Raw genomic sequence first — 25,284 nt, 5'->3', positions numbered from 1 at the left:
TATCAAAATTAAAAACTTTTGCTCTTCAGAAAACACTTAAGAAAATGAAAATGCAGGCCACAGACTAGAAATATTTGTGAGATATACACAAAGAACTTATATCTAGAATATATAAAGAACTGATAGCTTAGTAATAAGAAGACAACCCAATTTTCAAAAAATAAAAGACACTTCACCCAAAAAAAAGATTTGAGAATGGCACATAAGCACATAAAAGATGCTCAAATCAAATGCAAATTAAAACCACTACAGACATATGAGAATGGTTAAAATTAAGAAGACTGATTTTACCAAGTGTTGGCAAGGGCATAGAGCAATGGGAACTAACACTGCTGACAGGAATGGAAAATGTAGCTGCCAGAATTTGTACTGCTTTGGAAATCAGTTGAGCAGTTTCCAGTTAAATATATATCTACCATATGACTCAGCTGTTCCATTCTGAGGTATTTACTGAAAACAAAGCACATAGCCACGCAATGACTTACGTGAATGTTCACAGCAGCTCTATTTGTTAATAGCCAAAAATTAGAGATAACCCAAATGTCTGTCAACCAATGAATTGATAAATTGTGTCAAATCCATATAATAGAATACTACTCAGCAATAAAAAGAATATATCAGATGAATTTCAGATTAATAATCCTGAATGAAAGAAGCCGGACAAAAAGCATACACTGTGATTCAGTTTATATAAAATGTTAAAAACTGCAAACTAATCTATAGTAACGAAGCAGATCAGTGGCTGCCCTGGAGTGGGGTGTAGCATGGAAGGGAAGGAAACTTGTGTATAGTATGTTCATTTTCTTGATCGTGGTGATAGTTTCCTGGGTATATACTTAATGTAATCTGTTATATTCAGCTATCTCATTGGAAAACAAATTTTGTTTTAGGTGAGACTGAATTTAAGAGAAGCAAAATTACAATGAAATGATACTCCTTTATCACTGATCCTTTTCAGAACTCAGGACGCTTAAGCTGACACATAAATTTTAAAATGTCAAACGTCTGATATTCTGTTGAAATATTTGGTTTTGGGAGGGAAAGCAGGAGGGGGTAATGTTATGGAAGCCCTGGGAAGGAAATGTTTAAAGGAGCAGTCAATGTCTGTTGCTGCCCTTGGCTATTCCTTCTCTACCCTCAGGGCTTGGCCAGATCCTCTTTTCATTCCCTTCCTCTTCCGCAAATAATTATTTTCACTCCTGTGGTTTCAGTTCCCTTTTTTATGCCAACAACTCCCCATTCTACAGCCAAACCATTTATACATATGTATAGATATACACACATTACTCAGCATAAGTACTTGAATGTCTCTTAGATGAACATCTATAAAACGTAGACTCTTTATCTTCTCTTCCCCAAATGTTCTCCTCTAGTTGTTTCCTATCTCAGTGAATATCTCTCCTGCCACAGTAGCTGCCCAGGGAAGAAACCCAAAAGTCGTCCCTAACACTTCTGTCTCTCTCACTCCCCACTCTCTCACCATGAAAGTGAGACTGTCTCTCTCCTGATTCTAGTCCCAGTGCCTGATACATAGTAACATTCCATTTGTTAAGTGAAGGAAAAACTGGTGAGGTTTGCATTTTCCAAAGATCACTGACAGCTCTATGAGCTGAACGTACTGAAACTGTAATCAGATGACCAATTCAGAGATCCTCAGATTGGGCTACAGAAGAGACCAAGAGGGCATGAACTAAGCAGTAGCAATGCAGACAAAGGGGAGAGAGAGGACTTAAACACACAGCATTTGAGAACTGATTGGAACAAGGGGTGAGGTGGAAGAATGGGGGCAAAAGAATCAAGAATAATTCCCAGATACTAGTGTTCTTACTTCATTCAAAAGACATCAGCTACAAGACAGACAAAGTCAAATAAGACATGGACCCAGGCATCAAGACATTTAAAGGGTATTGGCGAAGACGTATGGTTAAAGCAGCTTTTATGATACTGTGCAAAAGCTACCATGTATGACAAAGGCACATACAGGAGCTCAGAAGAAGCACAGGGACTCCTAAATTAGTTGAAGAGCAGGGAACACTTCCTGGAAAGTATGGTCATTGAGTTTTGATGAACAGTAGAGTTATCTTACGAAGTTAAAGTTTAGGATGTCCCAAATATCAAATGGAGTTATCAGAATAGGAACCACAACAAATCTAATACCTAAATCACACATGGCTTCAGTGGCAAAGCCAAAACCAAAACTTGCATTCTGGCTCCCAGGCATTTATCTTTTCTTTCATGATGCTCACTATTAATCACATGCTCAATAGGTCAGGAAGGCCTAATGAAACAATTAGTATTAATTCAACATCACTAAATATTGCTGGGCACCATTCTACATGCCAAGGATTTAACAGTGAACAAAATTATAAGGTCATTTTGGGTCGTTTACATCCCAGTAAGCAATTAATCACTGTAGAGAGTTGAATCATGACCCTCAAAAATTCAAATCCATCCAGAAGACTAAAAAAGACCTTGTCTGGAAATAGTCTTCGCCAATATATTTAGTTCAGGATCTCTACATGAAATCACCCTGGATTCGGGTGGGATGTAAACCCAATGGCTGGTGTTTACAAGAGGAGAGAACACAGAGAGACACAGAAGGAAGGCCAGGTAAAGACAGAGGCAGAAGTTGGAGTTGGGCTGCCACAAGCCAAGGAACACCAGGAGCCACCAGAAGCTGAAAGAAGCAAGAAAGGATTCTCCACTAGAGCCTCTGGAGAGAGCACAGCCCTGCTAATACCTTGAGTTCAGACATCTGGCCCCAAAACAATAAAAGAATACATTTCTGTTGGTTCAAATCACCAAGTTTGTGGTAAGTTGTGGCTGCTACAGCAGCCCTAGGGCATGGATACAATCACATATTTTTTTCAGAAAAATACATTAATCAGCTCAAAAATCAACACTCAACTTGTAAACAGTGAAAAGTCCCTCTCTCACCCTTTTCTCCCATTTGCCTAGTTCCCTTCCCACTCAAACATGAAACCTCTGCGTTTCCTGTATATTCTTTCATGTAATGCACATACATGAAAAAATACACGTTTCTCTACACAGACATATGCTTTCTTTAAAAAGAAAAATCAGAAAATACGCAGAAAAACAGTATTTTTTCACTTTATGAGACTATATTCTGTTTCCCTACTTAGGCCACAATTTCTTAAGACCACGGACTGTCTCAGTACAGACTATGGATGGGACATGCAGAGACATTCAATAACTGGTAAGGGAATCCTCCCTTGAGCACCTGGTCCTTATGGGCAGTCTCATTTCCTTAACTCTCTCTGCCCCTTCTGTTCCTCTGGACCTGCACTCACGGAGCTCACCAATAGTCTCCATGGCAACACAATTTAGTGAGCCCACTCTCTCATCATGTTCTGTTGAGTCTCCCTACTTGCTAATTATCGCTCAAAATGATCTTATCTCTCCATCTCAAAGTCACCACCCTAGTCCAAACACCATCATCTCTCCCAAGAGTCCTTTGATTGCAATGACTCTCTTCTACAGCCATAGCGATCATTCTAAAATGCAAATCTCATCATGTCTCTTTTAAAAACTCCACATAGCTCTCCACTGCCTTTAAAAAGCACACCTTTCTCAACCTGGTTTCAAGGTGCAAGATCTGCTCCTATCCTCCCCCTCCGACTTCCCACGACCACTACTGGACTTTTTACCTCCCTCACTTCAGGGCCAGACCACTTAACACTAGTAACAAGGTGTCTGGACTTACTGGTTGTGCTGTTCTTAATCTCTCCATGCCTTAGTTTCCTCACGTGTAAGATAGTGATAATACCCCCTATATCAAAGGTTGCTGTATTAAATTCGTTAATATATGCAAAGCACTTACAAGAGTGCCCACCCGACGGTAAACCCTATATAAATACTAACTCTCATTTTTACACAAGCGCTTAGAGTTTCTGCGAGGGAGGAGGAGAGAGATATTAAATAACTGTATGCAAATATGATAGAAAGTACAAGGTAAAACGGAAAACAAGAACATAGAACCTGGATGGTCCTTATCCAGACCCCTAGAAGCCTAGGAATCCACAGCAATGGATGGGAAGAGGAGATGATCCTCCATACGTCAGGCGGCGCTGCAGCATCCCCCAAGCCTGCTGGATAACCATAGATAGGAGGACGCGCTACAAAGATCACGTGACCCCAAGTTTACCGCCCCAGCGTTCACGCGCTCTTCTCTCCACGTGACTCGCATTCTCGGGGGTGATTGGTCTGCGCGAGGCTCGTGGGCAGGGGCGGCCCGAGGAGGGGCGGGGCAGGGTGGGCGGAGGGGTGGGGTCGGGGGGCGGAGCTGGTGGGGGGTGGTTCGGCGCGGGGGCCGTTGGCTCCAGACAAATAAACATGGAGTCCATCTTCCACGAGAAAGTGAGTGTCCGCGTTCGGTGGGGAGCTGTCTGCGGCTCGGCGGCGGGCGTGGGGCGCGGTATTGCTGCCTCCGGGGGAGCTGGGTGGGGCCCGGGACGCTCTCATCCCGATTTCGCCGAGCGGGAGGAGCTTCATCCGGAGGGGAGCTCCACTGATGCCCCCGTCGCGCCCTCCGCCTCTACGGCCGGTGCCCGAGGAGCCCGGGGCCCGGGATGTCTGGGGAGCCGGGAGGGAATAAGGGCAGGGCCAGGGGCGCCTCGGGGCACGAGAGAGGGGGTGGCTTCTGCACTTCCCCTCCACTTTCCGTGGGATTTCTTCTCCAGTCCCTCTCCCCCATTCTCTAGGTTCTAGCTGGTCACCTCTTGGACACCTCCCTCTCCTCTTCCCAACTCCACCCACTCTCCCAGCCCTGCCCCTTGGAAGAATTAACTTTTCCTTCTCTGGGCTCCTCAATTCTATATTGGAATCTCTCATACACTTAGATCTCTGGGGTTATGTTCATGTCCTTCTGCACTGGGTCCGTGAGCTCTCGAGGGCAGGGACCTTGGCTTGTTCCATGGAGGGCCTGACACTCAGGGAAGTGAAGCAGGAAACCCCATGCGCCCGTGAATGGGGAAGTCGTCACAAGAGTTTTTGTTACGAGATGTTTGGGCTTCATTTCTTTTGGTAGTCGCATCTTTCTGGATTAAGAAGTCAGCTTTCTTACTAGGTATTAAGGGTGGCTTGAAAAAATTTATTGCTGTCCGCCTAGCCTGTTTTGCTTTGATTCTTGCGTGACCATTCACTTGAAGGTAATGTTAGTGGCATGTGGAGAAACTCGTCTTTTCTCGCATCCAATTATCAAACCATTTGGGTGTGAGTAAAGCCTTTCTCAGAACAACTTTGGCACGTATCTTATTTCATAATAGTTTCATGTTTGGAAAGGGTTGCTGGTGAGGCTGTTATTTATTAGGAAACGTGGGGTTTTGTTTTGTTAAATACTTGTAAATGATCATTTATCCATTTAAAAATTCTCACACGCAATCAAAGACAAAAGAAGTGCAGTATAAATCAAAACAAATTGTTACGTAATGCTTTTCTTTATAGAAAACATTTTAGAAAGTTTTGGCACTAGAATAGACCAATTTTTAGGTGTGGGCAAGGAAGGACTCAGTGGTATATGGTTATGACTAATCTTTTGACTGACATGATGTATGAATCTTGGACAAGAGAAATTTAGTTGCTTGGCTAGGGAGATTGGATGAAGAGAACCCTGCATGGACATATTTTTATTACTAATTCTCAAAAGCTTTGGTGTAGGACCAGATGTTTCAACACTGAAGACTTAAAATTTTCACACATCACTTCTTGAGAATTATACAGTGTGTATGTATTTTTAACAATTTTGATTGTTAGCTGGTTTGGATAGATTTCCGTGAAGGTAACTATTAAACCATGGGATCAAAAGAAGCTGGGAGCTAGACTAATGAGAGTCTACTTGCCTGAAAGAAGTCACTCTGAATTATCAGCATAAATGTAGACTTAAAGATGCTTCAGGGACACATTTACCCTTACCATCAACTAATGGGTACTTAGCAAATGAAGGCTCTTATTATAAAGTTCTTCAGGCGTATTTCAAGAGTACGAAAAGCACCTATAACCATAGCCAAAGGGCTAGAGTTTGCCAATCCCTAACTTAAACCCTAATACCAGCTGGTTACCAACTGTTGGAGTTTGTTTTGTTGTTGTTGTTTCCTGGTGCCTGCTTTCTGTTATTTCTGTTTCTATTGCTGACTGTTCTTGGTGAGGTAACTGTGCCATCTGAATTGGTACTTTTATGTGATATAAACTGAGGGTGATAACCAAACTTATTGGGATTATATTTAAAATTAATGAAAATACTGGGAAGATGCTGACAATATGACATACTGTGTGTGTGTGTGTGTGTGTGTGTGTGTGTGTGTGTGTGTGTGTGTTTGAGAGATTTCTGGTCCTTTGCCATCTTTAGGATATTTGAGGTTTAGGAATCACCAAGTTCCAAATAAGTGGCTTGAGGAAGTGATAGTACAGACTTGAAACCTCTACCTGGGTTTGAATTCCAGCTCTGCCGTTAACTATCTTGGGCAAGTTACTTATAATCTCTGTGCTCCAGTTTCTTCCCCTGTCTTTGAGGATAATAAAGTGTCCATCTCAGAGTCATGAGTGCTTAGAATGCTACCTGGCACATGGTGCTGGAGAAGAGCTGGCCGTTGTTGTTATTCAGATGCTTGTGTTTGCCAAACCTCGTAATAAGGGGTTTGGCCTTATTATTACTCAGATGAGATGAAAAAGTGCTGCTGGGTTGATTGTGTGGCCCCAGTTAGGCCACTTCTGAGTGTACCTTTTGGGTTTATGCCTGGTTTCTGTTGTAGGCAGTAGTGTCTCTGGGAATTTGAACTAGTTTCTGGTTAGTCCGGAAGACTTTGGCGACAGTGAGGGAATGATTTGGTTGCAGTTACCCTTTGTGGTCTTGTGAGGTATCTCAGTAAAACTGAAGATGCAGTTTGTTCATCCTCTGATCCAGCACAATAAAGTCTGGGCTTGAAAACATAGAATTTGATTACCATTGAACTTTGACTGTAGCAAAATGAATTACTATCTTGGGTTAAAGCTTGAGGAGAAAGAGGAGATGGTTGGGGTAGTTTGGTTGGCGGGGAGGGGGCAGGCCTGGAAAAGTGTAATCTTTGGTGGGGCCATTTTACAATTTTTTTGGTCCTTGTAGAATTGGATTCATCTTGTGACTTTAAAAAGTGATTTGACTTTAAGTTTGGACTGAACAATTTGTTCTTTCCTTCTATTAAGTCATACTAGAATTACAAAACTACTTGATGTATCCTAAAGCAATACAGTTTTACGTAGACAAGGTTTGGTTTCAAGTGCTTTTTTTTTTGGTATTTTAATGCTACTTTTTTATAGAAAGAATTTTTACATCAAATATTTGGATTCACTATTTCTCTATGTAATATTATCTATGGTGACCATAGTGTGAGAGCCCCAAGCTGAGGCATGTAGCTTGACAGCAGATAGAAGATTTACATTAGGACTGTTCTCAGAAAATCTAATCTGGTTACGCTATTAGCTAGCTCATCATGAGAAATAGCTGTATGTTAGTAGAAACTTTGTTGTTGTTAAAATTTTTTATTAAGGATAGCAAATGTAGGGGCACACAGATCATAAGAGTACAGATCAATGAATTCTCACAAAGTGAACACAAGTGTGTAAATAATACTTAGATCAAGTCACAGAACATTTACCTGCGTTCTATAAGCCCTCTATGTCCTCTTACATCATACTGACTCTCCCTCCACCCTGCGAGGGTAACCGCTATCCTGAATTCTAACAGCATCGATTAATTAGTTGCCTGTTTTTGAGGTTTTGTAAAAAGAATCATACAACATGTGCTCTTCTGAGTCTGTCTCTTATTTAACGTTAATAACGTTCACCCGTATTGCTGCAGGTAGCTGTAGTTAACTCCTTGTCCTTGTTATGTAGTATTCTTTTGTGAATGTAACACAATTTACCCATTCTACTGTGATGGATATTTGGGTAGTTTCCAGTTTGGGGGCAATACAAATAGTGTTTCTGTGGACATTCTTACACATGTCTTTGGATGAACGTATGTTCGCATTTCTGTCATTTACGTTATGCACCTAGGGGTGGAATTGCAAAGCCATGGGGTAGGTATCTGTTAAGCTTTAGTAGATATTCCAAATAGTTTTCCAAAGTGGTTATACTAATTTACATTTCCACCAGTAGTATGTAATAGTTTTGATGTCTGTAATCCTCTCCAGCATGTTAGCCATTAGCCATTCTGGAGAGTGTGTAGTAGTAACATATTGTTTCTGTGATGGTTAATGACGCTGAGCACTTTTTTGTGCCTTTTATCCATCTGGCTATCCCCTTTTCAACAGAATATAAGTAGAGCATCTGTGTATTCCCTCCAGTTTGCATTGTATTATTCAGGAGAAGTTGCTTTCTAGCAATAGGAATACAGTAGAAGGAGAAAGGTGGAGAGAAGTCCTCTCTCACCATCGTGGCTGTGACTTGAGGGATAGATAGTGTCTTCGTTAGCTTCGAGCTACTCACTCCATATTCCATACCAAAACAGGGAGGTAAACTTGTCTCAGCCCCCGTCTCACACGCGGACTGTCTCAGGGCTGCCTTCCTGTTCCATTATACACATATGTCCTATATCTTTTGCGGTGGCTGAACTTTGTTCCTAGAAAATTAATTCATCAGGAAAAATACATGTCTTGCAAGGTGTTACTCAGATCTGTGTGTGACATAACTTGGGGCAAATTGCAGGATATCAGACAGGCTTGGTTAAGGAGCAGACTTTACTGGGGAAATGGAGAATTTAGAGGGCTGGGGTAGCAGAAGATGCTCTGCTGTCTGCCATCATCCCACAGAGAGACAAACCTGGGGCTGGGTTCACAGGGAGGGATCGCATCCACCCACCTGTCTCCCTTCCTGCAGGGAGAACGAAAGCAGCCTTGTTGAGGGGAGGCAGCTAATAAGCAGGCTGCTTAGTTCCAGGCAGCCTGGATTTAGATTTTGGTGCCAGTTGTGTGAGAAAGCCAGCAGCCGAGACCCAAAGACCCTGAGCTGAGGGGAAGTCGTATTCTCCCCACCCCCATAACAAGAAGCCAACAGCCCCCTGGAGAGCTGAGCTTGGATGCAGCCCCCTTGCTGGCTTGTCCAGAAATGAGCTCCAGGGGTGGGTTTTGGACAGTTTTGCTCATTGCACCATGCTGTGTACATTTTCTGTGGAGTTCCTTGAAGAGCACCTTGGCTCTGTAGCTACATGTCTTCATAAACATCAAACAGAATTTTTCTTACTTAGTTCTTGAGATTCTTCACCTGTTTATGGATTTGAAATTCTATGAACAAGCATTTAGATAGAGTAGAGATTATCTTGTTAAAAGAACAAATGTTCTAGGGGTTAAATTTCCTTTCAGCATAGAATCTCCAAAAATGTATTTATTTTAGGCACTGAAAGTGAGGGAGCCTAAATGTTTATTATAGAGTAGTTTTTAGTAAAATATGAGATTTGGTGTATTTGATAGATGATATGTTTGTTTGATATAAATCATTCTCAAGTTTTTGATCATATGGCTGAATAATTGTAGTTTCAATAATGGTAGAATTATAAATGGTAATAAATGAAAATGTGTATATCTGTGTTAATCATGCTTGTCTGAAGCTTAAAATGTTAGATTGACTGTGTTAAGAAGTTAATGATTAAATTCCTCTTTAGGGAAAGATACTGTACAAATCTGTTTAACAAATCACAAAATTGAATTTTTTCTTTTGGAAATATTAGCAAGAAGGCTCACTTTGTGCTCAGCATTGCTTGAATAACCTATTGCAAGGAGAATACTTTAGCCCTGTGGAATTATCTTCAATTGCACATCAGCTCGATGAAGAAGAGAGGATGAGAATGGCAGAAGGAGGAGTTACTAGCGAAGACTATCGCACATTTTTACAGGTACTGATTTCAAACTCACTAAATGATGTTTTTTTTCTTTTATCTTAAGTGTGGGTACTGTGTAGAAAAGGATGAACCATTCTTATGTAGATCTGACTTGTTAATTATAACTCGGCTCTTGACTTTGTAGATGGGAATGCACAAGATGTGATTTTAAATATGCACACTAATGACATTTTATCCTTCTCTCTCCATCTTCTACCCCCGTCCCAACTACCTATCCAAATTCAACAGCAGCCTTCTGGAAATATGGATGACAGTGGTTTTTTCTCTATTCAAGTAAGTAATCACAGGCATGTACTAAGTGTTGTTTACGTCCCAGGCATTGTTTAAGCTCAGGGCGGGCTTGATGTGAATATCTTTACAGCCTTTCTTAGTCACTGTAATGACCTTCAGAAGTTCCTCCAATTGATTGTGTCTAAGAATAAGATTGTGCTCCAGAGTACTAGATTTTTATATAGATAAACATGAAAATTAGGATGGTAGAATCTTTAGGGCTTTTTCGAAGTCTGAAACAACATGATGACTTATTGGACTTATGATTATTAGCATCCAAATGCAAATTAAATAATCTCCTTTAAAAAAGCTCTACATTTAAATCAGCCTCCCAGGTTTGGATTCCTTTATTACGGCCGATGGCTTTGCCTTTTTCCTTTTTTTAAGCTTATCGCTCTCCTTGAATTCAATGGGTGAATATTTATGTACTTGTGAAATTGATCTTTGGTCTTACTTGTGGGTCTTTTGTTCTATTTCTGACACCTCTGAGGTGTATCCGGAGTTTATTAGAACTTCTCTTGAGGGACCTATTCCTGCAAATATCTGTTTGCATTCTGCTGAGCTCCTCGGTCACCAGCATTTCCAGCCAGTGCCTCGTTGTGGGCTGTGCAGGTAACGGCTGCCGGATGGCCCAGCGCTCGCTGTTTCCTGTTTGTTTAGCGCTGCCCTTGGCGTCCGTTCTCATTTGTCCACCAGGCCAAGTGCACTTTTTGTCTGTGCTCGCACCTGGTTCACTTGCTGCTTTGTTGGCTACCTTAGAGGGTAGATAGTGAATTTTCAGAAATTTCCCATTTTTTTCTCAGTTTGAAATAATCTGGTTTACCTTTTGGGTTTTCTTCGTACAAATTATGAACCCATGATAATAGAAGTTTAACGTTTATGAAAGCTTCAGTTTAAATTCCCAGAAGGAACTCATTTTAATAGACATGAAATTATCCCTGTTACTGATATACCAGGTAGTGGGTCAAATAGAACTTTCCTGAAGCAGGACCTGTAGCAGCTAAACCATCACATGTGTACAATACAGTGGCCTGATTTTCAGGCTAGCACTTACTGGATAGAATATATATCTGGATTTTTGAGGCAGTTTTATCTAGGAATTGTATGAGTTCCATTCCAGAAACTTAGTGTAAAAGCACTCTTTTAATGCTTTATTTGTGTGTTATTTATGAGTTTAGTGATATATCTGCATACGCGTGCGCACACACACACACTTTTTTAAAACCACAGACTTCTGGGGAAATTTGTATATGAGGTACAATTGTTCACACAACCAACATGGTTACACTACTTACATTTGGAATTTTTTAAAGTTGCAATTTTTTTTTAACAGGTTATAAGCAATGCCTTGAAAGTTTGGGGTTTAGAACTAATCCTGTTTAACAGTCCAGAGTATCAGAGGCTGAGGATCGATCCTATGTAAGATTGTGTTTTGTTTTTCCTACGTTTCTTTTCCTATATCTGATTTTTAAAGTTATGCTTTCTTAAGAAGCAAACTAAATCTTGCATGCTTTTGTTTTGATGTTCCCTGCTTCATTCCCTCAGGTCTTGCTAATGCACCTTTTGGGCCTGCCCGTGAGCATCTGCCGCTGAGGCTTCCTGACACCGCGGTGTCTGGCGGCCCAGAGCTGACCCTCAGGCGGGGTGTAGTGCCGTTGTTCTGGCATCACTGACCTACACTGAGATCCACACTGTTTTTTTTTTTTTTTTTTTAAATCAGTGGTACTTGAAACTGTAAACATAATCCTAAATTACCACGTTTTGTATGATATTTGCCAGTAGACAAACTAAATGAATATGAAATATTTCAACTTAATATTGTATGTTTATTTTTTCCTTTTTCTAGAAATGAAAGATCATTTATATGCAATTATAAAGAACACTGGTTTACGGTTAGAAAATTAGGAAAACAGGTAATGGTTCTGCTCCTTCTCTGCCTTTTTTCTCATTCTGCACCCCTTTTGCAACTAAAGTGTAAGGGACTGGTGCCTTAAAGATGAAGAAACTCACCAATAATGTGTGTATGTGGCATGGTGTCAACCTAGATAGATAGGACATAAGTAAAATTCTCTATTTAAGGCAGTACATCCATGGTTACTTTTGAGTTTTTATGTGACAAAGATGTTCTGTCAGTTAACTACTATTTTCATAGATTTGTATTAAGCACAGCAGTGTCACAAAGCCTGAAATAGTGTCCCAGCTTGAATAAAAGTTTTCAACCATGTTTGCTTTAACATAGCAAAGTTATTCATTCCAAAATGCCATGTAATATATCTACATAAATCATTTCTATTAAAAAAAAAAAAAGAACATGGTGGGTGGAGGGTGTAGCTCAGGGGTAGAGAACGTGCTTAGCATGCACAAAGTCCTGGGTTCAGTCCCCCGTACTTCCATTAAAAAATAAACAAAATCCTAATTATCTCCCCCCACCAAAAAAAAAAGAGGAATGTGTCTTGAACAAGCCTTAAAATCAAAAAAAGTATCTAAAATGTTATCTTTTAAAAGTGATCTTTGTATACACGCTACCATTTTTGAAACAGTTAAAGTCCTTTTTCTTAGAATTTTGACTCTGTGAAAGAGTATTATTGAAAACAGGCTAATGCAATAAAAAGGAATGGCTAATTGATATATACAGTGACGTGGATGAATTTCAGAGTAATTATGCCAAATGAAAGAAGCTAGACACAAAATAATATATACTGCATCATTCTATTTATATGAAAGTATAGAAAACGCAAACTAAGCTTTAGTGCCAGAAGGCACATTGACCAGTGGTGTTGGCCCAGGGATGAGGAGGGCAAGGAGCAGTGAAAGAGGAGGATGGCAAGGGGCATGGGAAACTTGGCAGTGATGAATATGTGTACTCTCATGGTTGTGGTGATGGTTTCATGGGTATTTATTTATGTTAAACCTTTTCAAATTGTATGCTTTCAATATGTGCAGCTTACTGCATTTCAATTATACCTTAATAAAGCTGTTTTTAAAAATAAAATAATACAAAACAAAAAAAAAGAAAAGAAAATCCAGAAAGAGTGCATTGAATTAAATCAATAAAAGGTAGTTCAAAACAAAAACCCTGCCATTGTCTTTTAAGTCTGCTGCCTAGAAGCAGCTTCATCTTAAGTGGTTATTTCTTAAGATCCCTCCTGAGGAGCAAAGAGCAAGACAGGCAGTGTGGTGCGATAGAGATTGGCCCAAGTGGGAGTCAACTATAGAGAAAAACCAGAGCAGGACACTGCCAAGGTTATTTAACCTGTGGGTTTTAGTTACATCTTTAAGAAAAATTATGATCAAGTAGTCTTCGCTTTTTCTGCATGAAGTAATCGCTGGATTTTTTTAAGATCTGCAGACTTAGATTCCAGAAGTTCCTTTCTATTGATTTGCATGTAAACTTACATTATTATTTTGAGTTTTTCAAAATATTAGTTCTTTAAAATTGAATTTATACATTTTTAATTATCTTTGATAAATACAGGAAATGTCATATTATGGCTTATTATCCTTGGTTCCAGTTTATATTTTTGTTTAAAATTGTATTTTTCACCGTAGAGTCTTTAGTCTGAGGTGCCTGTGTAATGAAAAAGATGACTGAGAAAAGTATTATTATCTCTGTCAAAATCCAAGAAAAGTAGTTGGTCATGAGGCTGACAACAACTTCTGAAACTTTTTTATTTGTGGGTTAAATTAGGACTCCAGTGAAGTAGTGACCAAATAATGTACATGTGATAGTGGTTTAGTGAACTTTTTAAAATAAGTTGGCAGTTACAGATTCTCCTCCTGGAATGTCTGGCTTTCTCACAATTGAAATCTTTTGACCAAAATTATCAGCAGTGGGAAAACCAGGTAGTTGTCATTTTTCTCCCACATCAATATAATGTGATTAGATTAGGTTTTGTTGGACTGATGCTTTGAAAAAGATTTAATTATAGCTATCAATAAAGATACTGTGAAGTACTAGCTACCAGTTTCTTTTCCTTGGGTGGAGAGTTCATAATTTATGGCATAAAGCAAACTTTGAAAACATTTAATAGTGATAAATCTGCAACATTCTATTTCAGTTTTTAAAAGTCATATTATATAATTTTTGAAAATTTCAATTTGACATGTTTTCAGTGTTTAGACAGTCTTTCTAAGTTTAGATGGGTGGTATCTATTCTTAACATATTAAACTCCTTTATTACAATGTGCACTAACTTAAATATTGACAATTTTTTTTTCCAGTGGTTCAACTTGAATTCTCTCTTGACGGGTCCAGAATTAATATCAGACACATACCTTGCACTTTTCTTGGCTCAGTTACAACAGGAAGGTAAGTAAAGACTGAACATCTTAAGTTATCCTTTGAAGCAGCTAAATAAAACCATCTCATTAGACTTGAGTGTAACAGTACTGTTTCTATGGCAGTGGCAGGGAAGTAGTCTTTATGTTTTACTTTATGGGAACTTTAGGCTGTGATTTGGATGATGCTGCTGAGTTAGGGTTCTCGCTGACACCTGGCCCTCCCTTGAGGATGCTGCTTCCTTTGCAGCCCCTCTAAGTAGTGGCTCTTTTGTCTCCCATGTACCACAGAGCCAAGGGGAGGGGTAGGTATTCTTCTTGCCCCTTCTAGGCCACACTTCTTCCCTAAAAACTCCAGCTCCCTTGAAATACATACCGCTAGCTTAAACTCTACCCCCTGCTGTTTTGCAGTCATCTGTCATCTTCCTCCTTTCCCACTGAAGATTTTAGAATCTGACTTGCTGTCATTTCTCTGCTTCAAATCCTTTCATCATTCTTGGTGATTTCCATGTCAAAAATCAATCCAGTTCAATCTCTTGCTTCTTACTTTCAAAGATCATTGTCTTCACTCTTGCCTTGCTGCTATACCACCTTCCAATTCCACTTATAAGCACCCTACTCTTTGATTATTGCCTTCTGTCTTTATACCATATTATTTTCTATTTTTTCTATTCCAACGATTTTTTAACCATACCACAGAGCCTAAGCATTACCCTTATATCCTTAATTCCTGTATTAGCCTGCTTATTTTCTATAATCCATCATTACTGTAATCACTGTTGCGTTTCTCAATTCCATTCTCCCTCTCTCCTTCCATTATACTTTTATGACAAAATCCCAACTCCAGTTGAAACTGAATCTTGGGCTTGTCCAGTCCTCCATCAGAGCATCTGAACATGGCTAAAGATGTACAGTATGACTGCTTTTGCTCTAAATTTATGATAGCAAATTTCAAATGAGTCTTTAGTGCTGCTTGACACCCCTAATGAGTTCTCTTGGTATATTCACGTGCCACTGTCCAAGATGATGACTTCACAACTTCTCCCTTCAAACCTCTAACCACTGCCCTCCCTGCTCCTGACTGCCAGCTTATGGCCTTCCTTTATATTCTATTAAGAAAACAGAAGCAGTTAAAAGAAACTTCTTCATTTTTCCATGAGTAAATCTGTCACCTTACTTCTATCTCTGCCTGTGCGTTGAGCCTGTTGTCCCCTGCTCCTAACCAAAACCAACCCCTCCACTTTGGGGCTAGATCCCAGCTCGTCCCACCTACTCCTTTGTTCCTGCTTTTGTCTCTCCACTCTCCTATGTGATCAGTTTCCCCTCTCTTTTCCTGTATTACTCCTGTCAGCAGAGAAGTAAGTGCTTTTTCTCTCCATTGATTAGAAAGAAAAGGCTTCTTTTAATGCCAGGAAACTTTAGCTGTCTATCATTTTTATTTTCTCCTTAGAATCATTTCTAGTGTGTTGTCTTCTGTTCATGAACTCATTCCGGTTACACTGTCATAACCAACATGTCACTGAAAAACCCTTTTCTCAGCATTGCCAGTGACCTCCATATTTGCCAGTGCCAGTGTTCAATTCTTAGTCTTTCTTTGACCTCATCTTATTTGATGATATAGTTGATTATACCCTCCTTTAAACAGAACAAAACATAACTTTCTTATTAAACAAGTTTTTGTTTCTTATAAACAAGTATAAAAAATACTGTGATGGACCCTCATGTACCCTTCACTCAGCTCCAGCAAATATCTCATGGCTGGTCATGTTTTACCTGTACCCTGCCCACTTCCTTTTCCAGTGTATCTTGAGAAAATATTAAGCATCTTATCATTTTCTTTGTAGATTTTTTAAAGTAAAATCTTTAAAAACAAAGACCCTTTAAATATATATATACATATATGTATATATAGCCACAATACTATAATCACACATAAAAATATAATCACATTGCTTTAATAACATCAACTTGCCAGCCAGTGTTCAGTCTCCTTGATTGATTCTTCTGGGGTTTGTTTTTTTTTTTTTTTTTTTTACAGTTAAACCAGGTTGAAATATGGTTCATTGATTTTATTGGATTGATATGTCTCTTAAATATAGCTGTAGTTTTCTTCTCCACTTTATTTTTCCCTTGATTTATTGTTTTGAAGAAAATGGATCATCCACATTCTGGATTTTGCTTGTTGCATTTCTTTTTCCCTCTGAACCCTGGATATGCAATAGACTGGTCCTTAGATCTAGAGGCTTGATCAGATGCAGGTTGATTTGGGGAGGATGGAAGACTCTTCACAGATGGTGTGGCACTTGGCTCTCTTTCTGTGATTTGGGTAGCTATTGATGATCAGTGCCTAGTTCATTATTTCATTAAAGATTGCAAAATGGTGATACTGGATTCCCATCATTCCTTCATTTATTAGCTGAAGGACTTCTATACAAATAGACTTTTCTTAACCAATTATTTGATTATCCTGAAGTATGGTTCATATAGAAAAAGCAGAATAAATATTTCTTTCCTTTTAACAGTTTTTAAAATGAGTTAGTTTTATAGTATCCTTCCTCCAAAGGTAACCAATTGGTTGGTTGTTTCTGAAGTGTCACTGTAAACTAACCCATTAAAACATAGTTCATTTATTTGTCCATTGTAATTATTATTTGTATTGATACTCAAGTTGACCCACTTTGGACTAGTGGGTGGGAACCTTTGGAACTTGACTCCCAGGCTTCTGAAATGACTGCAGTAGCTTTTTGAAGCCCTTCTTTCTCATATAATAAGAATTTTCAGGCCTATCTTGTATATTTCCTTCCCTATAGTAATGATAGTTAGAGATCACAGTCTGGGCACTGGTGTGCTTATTGCTGCTGGATTGGTTGTCATGTAGTTGTCTCCCGTTCACCTGTTGGATCATAGTGTTTTAACTTCTTTGATTTTATATGCTTGTATCTCCTTTTATGCCCAAAACTTTTGTTCCTAACTGTGACCTCCCTAATTGAAATACTGTCTACACTAGGCTTCCAGGCCACTATGCTCTGGTTTTCCTCTTACCTCATTGGCTGCTGCTTTCAGATTCCTTTTGTGGATGTTAAAACTCTTTTTAGTCTCTAATGAAGTGACTGAGAGATCAGTCCTTGGACTACTGCACTATGTGCTGTCCCATTATTTTAAATATTGTCTCTAAGTAAAATCTATATGCCAATAATTCCTAAAGCTTTTATCTTCTGCCTAGGCATCTACCCCAAACACCAAACTTTTAACTTTGACATCTCCACTTGCAAGTCCGGAAAGCATTTCAAGCTGAACATGTTTACTAGAGACTGGTTTTTTTCCCCTCCACGTACATGCTATCCTTAAGGTTTCCTATTGTAGTGAGAACCACTCTTCTTGCACTCTGGTTCCTAAGTATCTTATGTTTATGAAGCAGCCTGGAGTGCTCTTTTAAAAATGTAATACATACTGGGGCACATCTTCGCTCTCCAAGCCTTCAGGGGCTCCTCGCACACTTAGAATGAAATCTCAAGACAGAATGAAATCTTGTCTTGAATAAAACCTAAGATCCTTGCAGTGTCATCTCAGGAAGACAGTTTCTGCTCTTCATGGAATACCATGGTGAGCTGACATAATTTATTCTAGAATCTGGAAACAGTTTTACTGCCATAAAACATATTAAGCTGTCTGAACTCTAAGCACTTGTCCTTGTGGGAAAAAAATGTTAAGTATATTATGCTTTACTGTTTCGAATTTTTCTGTTACTAGTCCTTTTGATCTTTGTTCATTTGTGTCACTATCTGTTAATGCTTACAAAGGATATCCATAACAAGACCCAAAGTTGAAGAAAATTTTATGGTAGAAAAACATAAATTGATGAGAATGACTTAGGTATAGCCCACCGTTATTGAGCTGTTATGTGGAGTATTCAGCTGGGGCAACCCTGGCTTTCTGGAATCTAATCTATAAAAAATTACACTGGACCGGTGTAATTCTTTCAAAACATGAACCACATCTTCAACACCTTGACTAGATTTGGGATATTGGGTTTCCAGCCCCTGTTTTCAGTTAGGAGGCGTGTGTGTGTGTGTGTGTTGCTGGCAGCTATTTCCACAGGTGACTCATTTTCCCCATATTACACATTATTACACACATTGTCTGACTGTGTCCTCAGACAGCTCTCTGAGGAAGGTACAGTATAATTTGATTGACAGTTGAAGAAACCAAGACATAGACAGGTAAAGTGATTAACCAGAGGCCATGCAGCCAGAAAGTGAAAGAGCCAGGAGATTAAAACCCAGGCATCTGATTCCAAATTCCTTGCTCTGACTCCTTTCTTTGCCGCTCTGTTATCATTTAGTCAGTAGCCTACTTGGTCAAGCACTGTTTTAATAGGGCCCTTTACAGATACTATTTCACTTATTTCTCATAGTCACTCTGTGAGATGGCTATTCCCATTTTACAGGTGAAGAAAGTGAGACTCAGAGACTTTAAGTAATTCATCCTAGATCACCCCACGAGTGAGTGTAAGAATCATTATTTGAACGCAGTTCTTCATGATGCCTCAGTTTATATTTTTCCCACTAGACTGTGCTGTCTCTGTCTGCTATCAGTTTTAATCAATTTGAATTACTTACTAGCTATTTTAATTTATTTTTGCCCTTTTTTTTTTAGGTTATTCTATATTTGTTGTTAAGGGTGATCTGCCGGATTGTGAAGCTGACCAACTCCTACAGATGATCAGGGTCCAACAGATGCATCGACCAAAACTTATTGGCGAAGAACTAGCACAACTGAAAGAACAGAGGTAAAATTGAGCCTGCAGTATGGAATATACGACAGTATTTCATTACAAGAGTTATATTTTCATGCTTACATTGAAGGTGTGGTCCTTTTATTGTTGGTGATTTTTGTTTTAGATGTTTATGGCTTTTTTTTTTTTTTAGGCAGGGGAGGTAATTAGGTTTGTTTGTTTATTTATTCTTAGAGGAGGTCCTGGGGATTGAACCCAGGACCTTGTGCATGCTAAGCAGGCACTCTACTCCTTGAGCTATACCCTCCCCCCCAGATGTTTATGTTTTAGTGAACTTTATTGATTTAAACTTGGGTAAATTCTTTGAATTGCTTAAATATATTAACTTCGATTCACATCACAATACAACATTTACATTATTAGGCCTTATCTGCCAGAAAATGTGTAAGTTTTGACTGACATAAAATCTTTGATTTATAAATGTCTTTATGTTATATCTAAAATAGAAGACTAGTCTGCAGATACTATTAGTGCTTTCATTTTTCAGGGTCCAGAAAACAGATCTGGAACGAGTCTTAGAAGCAAATGATGGGTCAGGAATGTTAGACGAAGATGAAGAGGATTTGCGGAGGGCTCTGGCATTAAGTCGCCAAGAAATTGACATGGAAGATGAAGAAGCAGATCTCCGCAGGGCTATTCAGCTCAGTATGCAAGGTATAGCCATTCTGTTGTTGAAGAATTTATTCAGATCATTCTTAGTTCTGGAAGTTCATATGCCATTTGTAGGAATTCTTTGATAATCACTGCAGAAGCAATAGCTATGTAACAGTCAGTTACTGTTTTTCAGATTTCTTTTAATACAAATAACTTTTTACAACGTATGTTATATTAGGACTAGTTATATTTTTATGTCTGGTTATTCTGTTTGGTTATAATCCTGTGCTAGCACAACAGTAAACTGAGATTAATCATTGTGAGGTCTGTGGGCCCTTACCCAGACCAGCTATTTTAAAAATGAATGCTGGTGGACATGGAGGAAGGCCTGGACAGAGCATATAAATTGATTTTACAAAACTCTAACGCTTGTTGGCTGTGCAGCTTACACAGCTCAAGCCCACCTTGGTGGATACAGTTTTTTAGTGATGTAAGCCCATCAGCTGAGGACAGTGAAGACGCACCCCCCAGGGAATCCAGGCAGCGGGGAGTGTCTGGGTTGTTGTTCAAAGGGGCTTACTTGAAAGTGTGAAGGTTGTTTTTTTTTTTGTAGTTTTGTTTTTATCTAATTAATATGATTAACATGAATTTGAGATGCTTTTCAGAAAAAAAACCCATGAATTTGCCTTCTGTTTTCTAATGAAATTACTCAATTAAATTCCTTAAATTTCTAAATAAAATTGAGGTTCCATTAATCCAGTGATCACCCACTGTGGATTGGGTGCCCCTGAGGAAACAAAACTGTCACCCAGATCTGGGTGATGTGGCAATCAACATGTTAATATGAAGCTTATCCTTTTTAATGCTATGTTTTAACTTGAACTGCTCACGTCTCCTGGCACACCTTTGAGTACACCATATGATTAGTAGGATCCTGCCATATTAGCCCAGGAACGGACAGACACACAAGCCTTTATAATTTTAGACATTTTTGTGTACTTCACTCTTTATTTCATAGTTTGTGCAGGATCTCTGATTGGCGCAATTATTAAGTGAGAACATGGAAACAGACTTAAGTTGTTGTAGTACCCAAATGTTTGAGGATAGAGGAATACAGAGAATGGGTTTGTTTTATCCACTTGAAGTTGCTTAGGAATTCTATGCCTTTAAAAGTGTAAATTCATTTCTAATAAGTTAAAGAGAGCATGCAAGCGTGGTGTTAATGGTTTCTCCTCCCAAGCTGGTTGTTGGACTTACATCCTCACACCTGCTACATCACAGATGGGTAACAGCTTTGGTTGCAGGTTATATTTAAACTGCCTTATTCAGGTTTTCCTTGAGACTTTCAGATCCTTTCTTACATTTACAGAATAGTAGTATAATATTCTTGAGAAGAGAACTTTTCAAAAGCTTCTTCACATGAGTATAAGCATATCATTGCTTGGATTGATAAATAAAGTTTTTTGTTCGGTTTTATTTTGTTTTCAGGTACTTCCAGAATTGTATCTCAAGATATTCCACAGATGTCAGGTACACATCTTACTTCAGAAGAGCTACGGAAGAGAAGAGAAGCCTACTTTGAAAAGTAAAGTAGTTGGTATAATATTAAAATTATATATTTAGTATATACTTTGGCTATTTTGTCTATTTGTAAAGATACAACTTTGACTTAAACTATTTTATTTAGAATTCTCTCCTTTTTTAAAAGACTGGTTACTGCCTGAGCCTGTGAACATTTGAATGCATTTTTTTTAATTTATAACTAATAAATTGAAATCAAATACAGGTTTAGGGGAAAACTTTGCCCTAATACTAATTAAATTTACATGAAATGGGTGAAGGAGACCCTGTAAAATTTCAGTCATCAAAAGGAAAATGGAACTGGGTGAAGGTAAGACTAAAGCTTAATGATCCTTTGAGTGTTGTCCTTGGTTACCTGACCAATCCTGCAAAGTCCTTTTGTCAATTGGAAGGAAAAAAGGATTTGTTGTAGGGGAACACCCTCCCAAAAGGAGGTGTTGGCTCAGTGATCCTCTCACCGCCACAGCTGGGGTGCTGCAGGCCCGTCAGCATCTGGGACGTGAGAGTAACTGTAAATCTGAATCATCAGCTCCCACAACCTGACTCTGCCCAGCTTTATAAGTGCTCTCAAGATAGAAATTTCACCAATAAAATGTCATCCTTTCCAGTAACTATCATTCACAAGTCTTCATCCTTTTTTCTTTCTTTAATGATAAAATTTCATCTTAAAATTATAAGATCTATAAAAGATATTGAGATCCTCTGATCCCAGACCAGAAAACGAAGGCCCGTAGCTGAGTCTGGCCTTTTGTTTACTCTATTTCATCAATTCTGAATGCATGTATTTTCACATTTCAGCATCTCTGCCATTGAGAAGACTCTTACACATCATAATTGGTAGTGCTTTAGTAGTATCTAACATGTTGGAGCCTTTTACATTTGATAGTATAAAGAAGATAATATTTACCTTGTTTTCTGTTTTTTTTAAAGTCACAACTCAGAAGTATATGAAGGAAAGTTCTGATCAACTGACATCCTCTTAATGTGAGATATTTCTAGTCTTTATTCAGTGATAGATTAATGGGTTTGATTATGCATAAAATCTCAAAATAGTGCTTTTAGTGCTTTTCACCCCGTTTTAAATTTTAAAATTAATTTTTAAACTTTTTAATTACAATAAACTTCAAATTTATATAGAAGTAGAGAAACCAGTATAAGGAACCCCTATTTATCTGCTACTTAGATTTAACAAATATCAGCACATAGCCAATCTTGGTTTTTGGTTTTTTTTTTTCTTTTTCCCCTTAATGGAGGCACTGGGGATTGAACCCAGGACCTTGTACAAGCTGAGCACTCCCGCTACCACTGAGCTCTACCCTCCACCCTAGTCTTGTTTTCTTAATGCCTCCATCTCCCATGCTTTCTACTCTCCTTCCCCCAAGGTGAGGTTATTTAGTATGAATCTAAATCATCATATCATTTCATTTGTATTCATTTCAGTGTTATGTTCTCTAATATAGCCAAATGCTCTTGTCATACAAGAGTGGTAATAATTACGATAATTTTTAATGGTAATTCTATAATATCAACTTTATAATGTTAAAAATAACTTCAAAATGTTTAATTAGATAAAAAATAATATTTTGGAAAAATTTTTTTAAGATACATCTAAATTAATAGAGAACACAATCCTACATTCAAGAACTAATGTTAGTGTTTTGGCACATTCTCTTCCAGTCACACAGACACACATATATTGAATGTTAGTTGTACTCATTTCCTTATGATAGTAAATATTCTTTGTCATTGGCTATATTCTATTTCATAAAATGAATGTATATATCACAATTTATGTATGAACCTTTTGATATTTGCTATTATAATTAATGGTGCAGTGAACAATTCTTGTAATGACTTTATACCTCACATTGTCTCATTTTTTCTCATTATTCTGAAGATTTCAAATTATCGCATTAAACAACATGAACATTTTTAAGTCCTTGGTACAGACTTCTAAACTGCTCTCCAGAACAATTTCCAAGTGATACTTCTACCATGCTTTTTTTTAGACTTCAGTTTTTTCCAGATAAAATGGTCCAAACAAGACATACTTTATAGAGAAAGTATAAAATTCACAAATACATCTAAGAAAAGGAAAACATCTTTAAAGTATAAAAACAAATCCTTCTTTTATTAAAAATTTTTGGGGGTCTTTTGGATTAAAAATATGGAACTTCCAATATATTAAACTTTTTATAGTACAGAGGATAATGCAGTAGCATTCCATAACGACAGAGTGCGTTACAACAAGCAACAGCGCTAGCTGTGACTAATGCAGGCGTTTTTTTTCGACCTTGCACCCTTTTTTAGATGGTGAATGTTAAATGTTAAATACTTCCTGATTGGAGGGTAGCTGCTTGGGGAGGAGGGTGTACAGTGGTGGTTTTCAGCCTCAGCCTTCTATCTGCTTCCTGGTTTGACCTTGAAAATACTGGTGGGAACTTGAGTTGAACTAGAGAATATTTTACACAGTCACATGTTGCTGAGAAGGGAGCAGTGCCGACTTCTTGGGGTTTGTTTTTAGCACTGGCTAGCATTCAGAGTCTTGTAGGGCTCATTAGTGAAGGAGCTGAGAAGCTGATTTTTGCCTTTTACTAGAATTCCGGATTACTAAGCCTAGATGGGTCCTTGTTTCAGTAGCTTCTGTTTGGGGGAACTTGGCTCTAAGGTTATTAAGCTTTTTCTTCCCCCTGACCCTTTCCAGACTGACCCTGGTGCTGATTTGTTATTCAGTGAAAATTATAGGGTTTTTTTTTTTCCTATAGCATATTTGAAGCTTCACATTTAATGTGGTAGTCACAGTTTGATGCATAAAGCATAAAAAAATACTGTTGAAAGTCTACCTGTTACAAGTTCATAGTTTATAAATGAGAGTTGTTAACTAATATTTTCATAGCCATCATATTTCTTTCCTAGTGGTAATCTCCGCATCCATTGTACCTGTCATAAACCCCGAGCAAAACTTTACCGTATCAGCTATGTCACTGTAAAACCTTAATAACTCACGTTATGAGCATCAAATGAGGCAATGTGTGAAACTGTGAAATAGTCCACAGATAGGTGTTAGCATTATTAATGTCTTCTCTAGGTCTAGCTCTGAAATGATGCAGATTCTTTCTTTCTGTCACTAAAAAGGTGTTTCCCACCAAGGAGGAAAACAAATGTTTTCATAGCCTTTGATTGTCTAGTACTTGAGCTGTCATCTCAGTGGTGTGGCATAGTTTATCAAGGTCCAGTTTAAGAAGCAGAAACTACTTAGAGGTGTTTTAAGCAGAAAAGTATTTAATACAGAAATTAAGGGCTTACACAATTGTAGGACGAGCTGGAGGCCAGGCCTCCAGAACAGCACAGACCAATTTGTGGAAGAGCTGCAGTCCTGCCCCACGTGGGTGATGGGGAGTCAGGATATTGAGTTTAAGAACACAGTGCTTCAGCTGTGATCGTAGGATCAGGAAGCTGCCACTGCAGTTGTCTCAACATGGGAACATGGAGTCTGGCCCCCATGGCAACTGCCAGGAAGCAGGATTCTGGAACTGGCATCTCCATGGCTTTACTTGCCTGCAGAGAACAACCAAGCAGCAAAATGGCTGTGCCTCATTTCTGCCTTTTAAATCCCATGCAAGTGTTTAATTGGTAACCAGAATCCCAGCTGTAAAGCAATCTATGACATGTAGTTTTTAGCTTTCTAGCCTCTGTAATCCTAAAGGCATATTGGAAGGCACAGTGGGAATGGATGCTGATTTGCTATTTGAACATGTTCCGTTGTACAGTGTCATCACATGTGAAAGATGTCAAAGTTGGCAGTTGATTTACTTCTCACTTTCCATAAATTTAAAGTAGAAAAAAGGCTATCCCTCTAAGGGCGCTGTCTCACCCG

General features: G+C 38.7%; 1 protein-coding gene across 3 annotated transcripts in view; it reads left to right on the top strand.

Moving 5' to 3' along the window:
• The first annotated feature begins 4,318 nt into the window (after window positions 1-4,318).
• ATXN3 (ataxin 3) overlaps window positions 4,319-25,284 on the top strand; it is a 32,868-nt gene continuing 11,902 nt past the window's right edge. For 2 of the 3 annotated variants that reach the window (XR_004137468.2, XM_031454215.2), the window contains exons 1-9: window positions 4,319-4,377; window positions 9,719-9,883; window positions 10,118-10,162; window positions 11,493-11,578; window positions 12,006-12,072; window positions 14,381-14,468; window positions 19,094-19,226; window positions 19,720-19,886; window positions 21,315-21,411. Coding sequence is in view for 2 of the 3 variants with exons in the window: in XM_031454215.2 (XP_031310075.2) it covers window positions 4,354-4,377; window positions 9,719-9,883; window positions 10,118-10,162; window positions 11,493-11,578; window positions 12,006-12,072; window positions 14,381-14,468; window positions 19,094-19,226; window positions 19,720-19,886; window positions 21,315-21,411 (872 nt within the window). In the remaining variant the exon portion in view is untranslated. Of the gene's footprint in view, window positions 4,378-9,718; window positions 9,884-10,117; window positions 10,163-11,492; window positions 11,579-12,005; window positions 12,073-14,380; window positions 14,469-19,093; window positions 19,227-19,719; window positions 19,887-21,314; window positions 21,412-22,337; window positions 22,392-25,284 lie in introns of all 3 variants that reach the window. The other variant, XM_031454216.2, reaches the window with a different exon arrangement.

The sequence above is a fragment of the Camelus dromedarius genome, chromosome 5, assembly GCF_036321535.1.
Source record: "Camelus dromedarius isolate mCamDro1 chromosome 5, mCamDro1.pat, whole genome shotgun sequence".
Classification (NCBI taxonomy): Eukaryota; Metazoa; Chordata; class Mammalia; order Artiodactyla; family Camelidae; genus Camelus; species Camelus dromedarius.
This window is presented reverse-complemented; position numbering and strand designations above follow the sequence as displayed.